Source organism: Rhagoletis zephyria, unplaced genomic scaffold (assembly GCF_001687245.7).
Source record: "Rhagoletis zephyria isolate East Lansing unplaced genomic scaffold, Rhagoletis_zephyria_1.1 Rzeph_scaffold_12938, whole genome shotgun sequence".
Lineage (NCBI taxonomy): Eukaryota > Metazoa > Arthropoda > Insecta > Diptera > Tephritidae > Rhagoletis > Rhagoletis zephyria.
The window spans coordinates 4117-15337 of NW_016170011.1; the positions used below are offsets into that span (position 1 = coordinate 4117).

The 11221-nt window shown below is 32.2% G+C and overlaps 1 protein-coding gene across 1 annotated transcript; it reads left to right on the plus strand.

Annotated features, from left to right (window-relative positions):
• The first annotated feature begins 209 nt into the window (after positions 1 to 209).
• Positions 210 to 10992, plus strand: LOC108377896 (insulin-like peptide receptor). The gene is made up of 5 exons (XM_017634191.1): positions 210 to 1425; positions 7221 to 7301; positions 9990 to 10156; positions 10549 to 10671; positions 10736 to 10992. The coding sequence occupies exons 1-5, from the start codon at positions 703 to 705 to the stop codon at positions 10893 to 10895; spliced, it is 1254 nt and encodes a 417-aa protein (XP_017489680.1). The 5' UTR covers positions 210 to 702; the 3' UTR covers positions 10896 to 10992.
• The last annotated feature ends 229 nt before the right edge of the window (positions 10993 to 11221 follow it).

Below are 11221 nucleotides of genomic sequence, written 5' to 3' on the forward strand. Positions count from 1 at the left end.
CTTAGCCAGGATTGTACTAGCAACACGTATGTACATGTACAATGGAGGCATGCATAGGCAAGCGTTGAACTGTTATAGCTTTGACAAAGAAAGTGGAAAAGTAGAGTTTTTTAAGAACTAACTTGTCTACTGCGAATCACTTAAGTGAAACAAAATAAAAGTAAATGAAATTAAAAAAAAAACAAAACGAGTCAAATATTTAAAATACAATAAATTAAATTAAGTTTCATTAATTATATTTACACACACAATATTTAAAAACAAAATAAAGAAAAATAGTAATTTTGGCATCGGAGTGCTGTGAATACATACGTTCGTTTTTGTTCTTGTGTGAATTTTTTGCTGTATTTAATTTTATTTTTTAATTTGAATGTACCCGCATTACTTTAAAAAAATCGTTGTGCTCATTCACCTAATGCACAAGCGATCTCCATACTATTGACCATTACCCAAAAATCTGAACTCTACCATACTTCAGTTGTTGCATGCAACAGCAGCACCAGTCAATTGTATTGTTAACAACGACAACATCGTTACTTTATTGAAAAGGTAGCGGTAATTTGTTGAAAGTAACGCTTTGAAACACTTGTTACGTGCCGTAAAAATAAAAACAACAAATCCTTAAACAAATTTTACGCATATCCAATCCTACGAACACTTGCATCTAGCGAATCTTAGCATTGCGTAGCGAGTAGCACAATCATGCCATCAAAACCGTCGCCCTCTCCACGATCAACGGCATCGCGGCGACAGCAGCTACTCATTCGCTCAACCGTCCACTACAATCTGCGTTCATTCAATTATGTTGCTGACGAGCCCCAACGCATCTACCAGCTGTGGCGCATTACCGATACGGTATTGCAAAGTCAACAGGAGCAGCATCAAATGCAACACCGACGACAACAACTCCCTTGTAAACATTATCAACAGAATGTCTGTAACATAGCGCTATTCATGGGCATCACTGCTCCACATTTAAAATTTTGCAACAACAACAAGTTCCTATTAATATTGTTCCTCTGCGTTTCTTTATTACTGCTCGCCGGCAATTGTCTACCCACAGTCATGGCAGCCACAAATCCGCGCATACCCTATAGACCACCGAAAGCGGAACCGGGCGAATGCAGAAGCATCGATGTGCGTAACGAATGCGCTAGTCTGAATCAGCTGCATAACTGCACTGTTATTCGTGGCTTTCTGTTGATAGTCCTTTTGCCATCGTTGCGCAGGGGACCGCAAGAGGTTTGTGATTATGGGAAGTATAGCTTTCCTTTGCTGCGTGAAATTACCGATTTTCTGATATTCCATGATGTGAAGGGACTGCGCAGTATACGTGATCTCTTTCCCAATTTGGCTGTGATACGTGGCCGCCGTTTGTTCCTGAACTATGCACTTGGCATTACTAATATGCCTGATTTGGAAGCGGTAAGTGTTTGTATGTAGGAGTTAAAAATTAAAATCGGCATTTTCTTAAGCGGGACATGAGCGTCACATCATTCAATTAGTTCGAGAAACTCGGCCACCGATTACCTTTTCAATTTGCTTCTTGTTGTTTTTTTTTTTTGTTTTTTTGTTTTTTGTTTTTTTCCGCAAACAAAATGCATTCAATCAGAAAGGTTAGCGACGTTTCAATGGGAGTGTATGCTACTGAGTCAAGCATTCTTAAAAATCTTGGCCCATAATTTTTAATTATGTAATTTTATTTTCTTTCTGCACAGTTTGGAAAGTCAATTATTACTCTTAGAAATTTTGATGCTGACTTCAGTAACCGGCGTAGCCAAGTTTTTCGCATTCCCTTTTTCAAATAACAACATTTCCCAGCGGCAATAGACCTGGTTCTCCCTCCAGTTTCGCAATGTAGAATCTTTTGACTTTCTGTCCTTTTGTGTAGTTACGCCAAATATTCATTCGACGTGCATACTGACCATAAGAATACTGTTACATCCTTAGATAAACTGTCGTATGCAAAATTAAAGTACGCGATATCCAAACTGGAGAAAGAAAATTTAAATTATCTCCATAAAAAAAATTCAACCAGCAATTATTTAAGTGGGGATATCACTCTTTTACGGAACTGAAGGCTTAGTACTTCCACAAAAAATTAGTTAATCGTTATAGCTTAAAGACAATTTCTTATTAGGCTCACAGTATACAGTAAACCAGCCATTGACAATATGCTTATTTGAAAATTCCCAACAAGCAAAATAAACTTAAAGAAAGTTTTTTGTAAGTTTTCAATTATAAACATTAAACTTACAAAACGTTGATTTTTTGTTTATAAAACGCTTGAAAGTAAGCGTAATATAATCAAAAAGGAACATTGGTTATAAGCGTAGAAATATAAACTTGTAATAAATCTTCAAAAGAAAGCTTTTTATAAGCGTAAAAGTGTAAACTTATAATAAAGGTTCAAAAAAAGTTGTTTATAAGCGTATGAATATAAACTTACTAAAAATTTTCAAAAGAAAGCTTTTTATAAACATTTTTATAACCCTTTATTTAAAGATATTTCATTAAAAACTCATACATAGATTGCTTAGCATTTAGAAACTAAACGCAATGCGAATTTTCGGCAGACTCATCTACAGTCGCGAAAATATAAATAGGGAATAGACATTTTAGCATACAAATTCACAATAACACATACAAATTAAGCATTAAAAAGTTAATTATTACATCTTGTTGCGTGCTTTCAATTACTTGCGGTTATTAGCAAATTGGAAAAACGACATCGATGCAGCTATATATTCCGCCTCATCGCCGCCATTGTCATTGATGAACTTTTCTGAAAAAAATTGAATACATTTTTAATTGAATGTTAAACTAAGAAAGGATAAGGAGAACTCATCATTTGAAGACTCGAATGCTCCACCCACCGATTAGCGCAGCGGGTCCTGGATTGGATTTTTTTACCGCATCGGTTTTATTTAATTTTTTCTTTAAATAATATATTTTTAAAAACGTAAACACGTCACTTACGATTGAAAAAGTGTTATATTTACTACTTCATGTCGTTGGCATTGGCATTTCATTTATAAGTTTAAGTTATTTATAAACATTCGCTCTCAAAACTTATTAAAGGATTGTTTGAAAATACTTTTAATAAGCTTAATATTAAAAATGCTTATTTAACGCTCATTTTAGCAAACTTACTTTAAGTTATTTTTAAAAACATTTACTGAAAAGCTTGTTGGGTTAATACATGAAATATTGTGCATGTATAGGATTATTTTGTCATTAACCCATAGGCAATGACTGGTGCAAAAGTACCCCCAAATGTTTGTTGATATATTTGAAATGTAAATTTTAACAGCGAAATTCGTAAACAAAAAATAATAAAACAAAAATATTGTTGATGGGAGGTGGTCGTGGTTATAGACAGATTTCACCAAAATTTAATACTATCCTAAATTATACCAAAGGCAACTTCGGCACCGACTTTCGTTAAAATATGTAAATTTTGTTCGAGTTAGCGTGTTTACAAACAGATACGACTGAACCAATTCATTTCGTCATTCTGAATATTTTGATAAATATGTATGTAATAATATTTGTATATACATTTTATGCCGTTGAAAAACGGCCTTGCTTATCTGCATAAACCTTTCCTGCATTAGTTCGAGCGTCGATATATAACTTTGGGTACATGTTTCATAAAAACTTTGGAGATCTCCACTATAAAAGTGGTATATTTTTAAATTAGAGAGTTCTACCTTTAAGCTAAGTAATACTTGTTTTACTCCCTAATTTATGGGTCCATTTTCCAAAATCAGCCCACCATTATTGACTAAAAGTTGTGTTTGGAACCAGATATGACTTATGTAGGAACTGCATCCGGTTATAATCGCTTACGCTGCAAGCCTGATTTGCTAGGAATTTTGTTTTTCTCGTTGTTTTATTTAAAGTGACTAGGAAATAGTTGCCACTATAAGAAAATATTGAAATTGGATTTCATTTGGGTTAAAGAAAACGACAGCTGTGAAAAAATATCAACCAATACATTCAAGTAAATTGTCAAATAAGCATATTTACATTTTTTGTTTTGCCTATCTGGATTACTGTATACTGTGATTAGGCTAGGCACTTTTTCCAATTCTTCAATTAATTTTATATTTATGTAACTCGGAACTTAATATTTTCCCGCTGAGAGTAGAACTTTATTGTGTTCTTTAAACTTTCAATTTTCAATATAAACGTTGCTTGAAAAAATTTAATTATTGAATACGTACCTCATTTAGAGCTGATTTCACAGTGCTGAGTTAACTTAAGCAGCATTTACATGAAGCGATTTTGTAAACGATTCAACATCGCCTGAAAAGTTGCAAGCGATATTACCGCTTTCTAGAACATTTAAACACAATTTACACAGGCGATTTTGTTGAAAGCGATGTTGAATAGCTTAAAGTACGTTTACACGAGCCCCAAATTTCGTAATTTGGGCAGCATTCTCAATATCAGCTTGATATATTTCTCAATTTGGTGAAATTGAGAAAAGTTAGAAATTTGTTCGTTGCAACTTTGAAGTTTTATAACTTTTAAGTGATTTATTCGTCTAAAAAATTATTTATCAATAGATAAANGGTTGCTTGAAAAAATTTAATTATTGAATACGTACCTCATTTAGAGCTGATTTCACACAATTTACACAGGCGATTTTGTTGAAAGCGATGTTGAATAGCTTAAAGTACGTTTACACGAGCCCCAAATTTCGTAATTTGGGCAGCATTCTCAATATCAGCTTGATATATTTCTCAATTTGGTGAAATTGAGAAAAGTTAGAAATTTGTTCGTTGCAACTTTGAAGTTTTATAACTTTTAAGTGATTTATTCGTCTAAAAAATTATTTATCAATAGATAAAAAACAAAATGTCTTCGAAATTGGTGTTCAAATTTAAATTTTTTCATGTGAATATTTACAATTTCAATTGAGAATCGAAATTGCCCAATTTGAAGGTCGTGGAAACGTACGTTTAGGAAATTCTCGGCTTTAGATTCTGCAGATAGCTACAGATTTTCAGTACAAAAACTGTAAGTTAATTCCGAGTTTGAGTTAACTCTTCACTGCACTATGGTCTAAATGCCTGTTTTTCTGGCCAAAACTAATTATTTCTTTATATGTTTTTTGTTGATTAGAATTCGTTTCCCCACATTTTTGAACAAGAAAATCTTAACCCTTGACGACCAATGATGGGTCATAAGGGGTAATTTGTTAATTTCTGATTTTATTGAAAAAGTTTGAATGCATTTTTTTTTTATATAAATATTGAAAACAAATTCCACCTAGTTACGAATGCAATTAATTTTAAATAATATTGGCAAATTATATTAAATTTCATTGAACACCTGAATGCTCTGAATTTCCTAATTTGTCTGCTGAAAAGTTAAAAGGAGTAGCAACAAAATTGTAAACAGAGTTTTGTTCCCTCTTTATTGAGTTCTTCCCTCCAAATAGTTTGCTACTGATAGTATAAAGAATACCTATAAAAAGAGCCATTTTCTCAGAAAACACTAAAAACCGCAACATGAAATTGACAAATTAAACTCAAACTCAAAACTCTTAATTTAACACATTTTTGATAGTCTTAACACGCCCAAATACGGCCAACATTTTAAAAGCATATGGGTCATTCCAGCGAAGACGACACCTCAGGTATAAAAAAAAAAATTACATAAATTGTTTAAATCTGTAAAATTAGTAAAGCAGGTAGAATAATTCTTTAGAATAAAATTTTTATCGATTTATTTTTCACTATTTTCTGTATTTAATTGTTATAAATGCATATACAATATGCTGTAATATTTTTTTCATCAAGTTTTTAAAGCATTCCTTATGTACTAAAGATGAAAATGCAAAGAATAATAATCCAAAAAGAAAGAACAATTCATGAACTTTAAAATGGTGGTAAGTTGTTACAAAAATACATTTATGGTGAGAAGTTAAAAAAAATGCTTATTGGATGTCCCACAGCAAAATATGTATTTTTTAACGTAACATGCAAATTCTCAAGTTTCCCATTGTTTGAATGAGGCCCCCTTATTAAAAATGTAATAAATATTCACATCATACCAGCGGTGTCCATTTAACTCTCGAACTACTATGTGTCCTCAAAGGTGACTCGTCCCACCCGTCAAAAAATTTCCCATCCGTCACAAGCTAAAATTGTTTTTATTTATTTTTTATTTTAAAATATAATAATGCCATTAAAGGATAAAAGGGTACTTAACATTTTACTAACTTCATTCGAGAAAACCGCTATAAACGAAATATTTATAGATAGTTTGTCTAAAATTGGGAAACGAATCCAACAACTCAGAGAAGCGGGTGTCATCGTTGTTCCACCCGCAACGCTTGGAAAATGTTAAATTTCTGACTTCAAGTGTGAACAGTTTTGACGCAAATTAATAGTTAAAGAGAATTTACTAAACGTTTGAGCAAAAACGAGTTTAAATGTCCCACCCGTCACTTTGGAATGCCCCATATTCAAAAATCATTTTTAAGAAAGAAAAAAATAGTTAAAGTGTATATGAAAAATTAATTTTTCACTCAAAAAAAAAAGCTCTATAAAAGAAGACAGTTAAAAATCTTAGGGTACTTACTTTTCTGTTTGTCCCTATATTTTTGATAATTTTTTAGATCAGTATTAACTTAAAAAGTGTTGTTCGAAAATAGCTAACAAACAGAATACAAAATCGATTCCAGTATTTCACTAACAGACAACGACTTTGTTCATTTTTTACAAAAACGGAAGACACCGTTGTTTGGTTTGAAGTTTTGTTTATCAAATACTAAGGAGAAAAAGTTTACTTTTGTAAGTACGAAAGACGACTTTTGGCCACATAAACTGATCAAGTTACGTATAGTGCATTGCAGCAACGAAATTTTAAACATCCTTTTGTCTCCTCTCTTTACTGAAATTAGATTTTATCACTAAAACAAAATCGCAATATTTTGATATCACACATCTTTAATATCTACTCGTAGCGAATTTCTAATTATCTAAAAATAATGAGAGTTTGACTGCTGCTTGTTTACTACATTATGGCTTTTTACAAAAGCAAAGTTACATACCTTTTCTATGTCCTATTATCTAAAATACAAGAACATAGAATAAAAAAAATAAAAAAAGTGATGTTAGTAGAGCTTAAAAGTTATTTTTGGCCAGAAAAACACGCATTAAGATCATTTTTACTAAAATTTTATTTAACATTTTTTATTTCAGCTGGAATTTAAATCTCTAATTGCCATTCAACGTGGACACGTTTATATAAATAATTGTCCAAAACTATGCAACTTAGACAAGGTATGAACAATTTTTTAAATAATAGTTGCGTTCCTCAACTTTTATGGAAAATCAACTGATAAAACTGTCAAAAAGCAAAATGCGCTCAGAGAAAACCTTATTTACTCCCACCTTATCGCGAGTTGGGGAACGCAACTAATGATGATATCAAACCTCTTTGAGTTAAAAAATTTTAAAACTGGAAATTCAAATTAATGTTTCGAATGCATAAAAAATTTGGTATAAAAAGTTCCCGCAGGGAACTCCAAGATTGAAAAAAAAAAATACACATATCGTCGCTACCTTAATTCACAAAGGCCACAATCAACAAATTTTTTAATTTATAGAAGAAGCAAAAAACATTATAAAGAGTATCAAAAACAGGTATGTCTTTTAAAAAGTTGCATGTAACTCCGCTGTTTTTGGTACCAACATTTTAAAATTTTTATTGAAGGTGTGTTATAAATTATAAATTATAATTTATAATACATCCTATTAAAATCTGTAAAAAACGCAGTTTCGTTAAAAGTGTTGGTGTAGGCCGTGTGAATTAAGGTATGCAGATATCTCTACATGGAAAGTTCCATGTCAATATATATGGAATTTTCGATAGTTTTTTATCGTTCCTCAACTTTTCCACCTAGGTGCATATCGTTACTCATATGTTCTGTAGTTGAGACAATAGCCATCATATTCGAAGTTACTTACGGCAATCCACATTATTTTTTCTAGAATTGCCGCGCCTATTAAAGGGAATCGAATAAATTAGCAGATTTTTCGTTTATAAAAAGCTGAATAAAAAAGTAAACTNCAAAAAGCAAAATGCGCTCAGAGAAAACCTTATTTACTCCCACCTTATCGCGAGTTGGGGAACGCAACTAATGATGATATCAAACCTCTTTGAGTTAAAAAATTTTAAAACTGGAAATTCAAATTAATGTTTCGAATGCATAAAAAATTTGGTATAAAAAGTTCCCGCAGGGAACTCCAAGATTGAAAAAAAAAAATACACATATCGTCGCTACCTTAATTCACAAAGGCCACAATCAACAAATTTTTTAATTTATAGAAGAAGCAAAAAACATTATAAAGAGTATCAAAAACAGGTATGTCTTTTAAAAAGTTGCATGTAACTCCGCTGTTTTTGGTACCAACATTTTAAAATTTTTATTGAAGGTGTGTTATAAATTATAAATTATAATTTATAATACATCCTATTAAAATCTGTAAAAAACGCAGTTTCGTTAAAAGTGTTGGTGTAGGCCGTGTGAATTAAGGTATGCAGATATCTCTACATGGAAAGTTCCATGTCAATATATATGGAATTTTCGATAGTTTTTTATCGTTCCTCAACTTTTCCACCTAGGTGCATATCGTTACTCATATGTTCTGTAGTTGAGACAATAGCCATCATATTCGAAGTTACTTACGGCAATCCACATTATTTTTTCTAGAATTGCCGCGCCTATTAAAGGGAATCGAATAAATTAGCAGATTTTTCGTTTATAAAAAGCTGAATAAAAAGTTTACNTATCGCGAGTTGGGGAACGCAACTAATGATGATATCAAACCTCTTTGAGTTAAAAAATTTTAAAACTGGAAATTCAAATTAATGTTTCGAATGCATAAAAAATTTGGTATAAAAAGTTCCCGCAGGGAACTCCAAGATTGAAAAAAAAAAATACACATATCGTCGCTACCTTAATTCACAAAGGCCACAATCAACAAATTTTTTAATTTATAGAAGAAGCAAAAAACATTATAAAGAGTATCAAAAACAGGTATGTCTTTTAAAAAGTTGCATGTAACTCCGCTGTTTTTGGTACCAACATTTTAAAATTTTTATTGAAGGTGTGTTATAAATTATAATTTATAATACATCCTATTAAAATCTGTAAAAAACGCAGTTTCGTTAAAAGTGTTGGTGTAGGCCGTGTGAATTAAGGTATGCAGATATCTCTACATGGAAAGTTCCATGTCAATATATATGGAATTTTCGATAGTTTTTTATCGTTCCTCAACTTTTCCACCTAGGTGCATATCGTTACTCATATGTTCTGTAGTTGAGACAATAGCCATCATATTCGAAGTTACTTACGGCAATCCACATTATTTTTTCTAGAATTGCCGCGCCTATTAAAGGGAATCGAATAAATTAGCAGATTTTTCGTTTATAAAAAGCTGAATAAAAAGTTTACTCCATTATTTTTCGGTAATCAAAATTATGGAAAAGCATATATAGATATAAGCTCAGTTTAAAAAAAAAAAAAAAAAAACTTAATGAAGTTTAAAGTACAGCCATCTTTTGTGTTCATAAAATCAATAATTAAAACTACATACGAATGATGTAACTTTTTTTCGTTACAATCTGTCTCATTTAGGTGCATTTATTTCCAAGAAATGAAATTTCCATTTTTCATCCCTGGTAAGTAGAATCTCGACAACTCAAAATTCGCTATAATTCGTAGCAAAAGGGACACCAATATATTTCGAGTTATCGAGCTTACACATGTGCATTTGAAGCATAAGCATTGAATTTATTTCTCTCAACCCGGAACTCCATGGCATGCATATACTACGTATGCGTGCGTTTGTCAGATAAGAGGAATATACAATTTCGTATGTCCACACTTACACACACAGCACCGCACGCATACAAATATGCATGCTATGGAGGCCCTGTTTCACTTTTAATCCGAAAATTCCTAGATAAATTGGGATCGCCTTACACTGTCCGTGGGTGAAAATCAGGTATTTCCTATAGCGCCAGAGAGCTGCCCAACAAAAACTGTTTGCCAACGCTGTGCTACCGAGTATTGTTGGTCCAATGATGTTTGCCAACGTTTCGAAAATGACAATCTGATCGATACGAAACAGTGAGTATTGAATTTAATCAAAATTAAAAACTTTTCCAATTAACGTATCTAAGCGGTGTGCAGTTTTTATTTTTTGCCTACGCACGAGGCAACTGAAACATAACATTTTATTACATTGCTTATATTTTAAATACAAAGTACAAAATTGTTTTCTGGGCGTTCATTGTGATATACCTTTTGCATCTGGCGCTTTACTGGCAAAGTTATAAATGTCACGTAAAGCCACAAAGTTTTATCTGACATCAGCTTGAATTCGGGAAGATTTTCAAAAACTTTGCAGTTTTTTTTATCTGTCAACCCCTTTCACAACCATTGTAGTTCTATTTATTTGTTAGTAAGCGTAAGTTATGACATACTTATTTTTTCTTACTATCAAATGGTTTCGTTTACAGAGGCATCCAGCATTGTCATAGCGAATGTCTGGGTGGTTGCTCTAACAGCTCAAGCGTCGGTTGTCTAACATGTAAAAACTTAATGGATCACGGGTCATGCGTGAAAGAGTGCCCACCGGATAAGTGAGTATACAAAATAAAAATTCCGAAAATTAATGCTATTGCAACTTTTATTTTCGCATTTTAGATATTTATTTGGCATATTTCAAAACTGCTATACAGAGTCTGAGTGCAAGCAAAACTTGAATATGACTATCGAAAACGACCAATGTTTGTTACACTGTCCGCAGGGTTCTATATTCGATGTGAGCATTTCTTGTTTTAATCACCAGGGCAATTCGGGCTAAGATGGTAAAAAGTCTTTCGTAAGACAAATGAAAGACAGATGACAAGATAGTTCGAAAGACTTTTGTTATTCTAGCACAAATGTCTTGAAAAAAAGCTTCCTCATTCACCACTGGTTTGAGAGAAAGCAGTTGTACATATATCATTTAGCTCGCATCGCTCCAATAGTCGCAATGGCCGAATGGGCAGAGCACCAGCGTGCCATTCGAGACGAGTTCAAGTCAGAGGCAGAGGATTTTTTTTTTTTGTTATTTTAATTTAATTTTATTTATTTTAATTTTTAGATTTTATTCCTTTAAAAAGAAAAACATATTGTTTTTATTTTCAT

Excerpts from the sequence above, each read along its gene's own strand:
- LOC108377896 (XM_017634191.1), top strand. The coding sequence starts at position 703 with ATGCCATCAAAACCGTCGCCCTCTCCACGATCAACGGCATCGCGGCGA. Across the intron at positions 1,426-7,220 it reads ATATGCCTGATTTGGAAGCG|CTGGAATTTAAATCTCTAAT; the intron begins GTAAGTGTTTGT and ends TTTTTATTTCAG. Across the intron at positions 10,672-10,735 it reads AAAGAGTGCCCACCGGATAA|ATATTTATTTGGCATATTTC; the intron begins GTGAGTATACAA and ends TTCGCATTTTAG.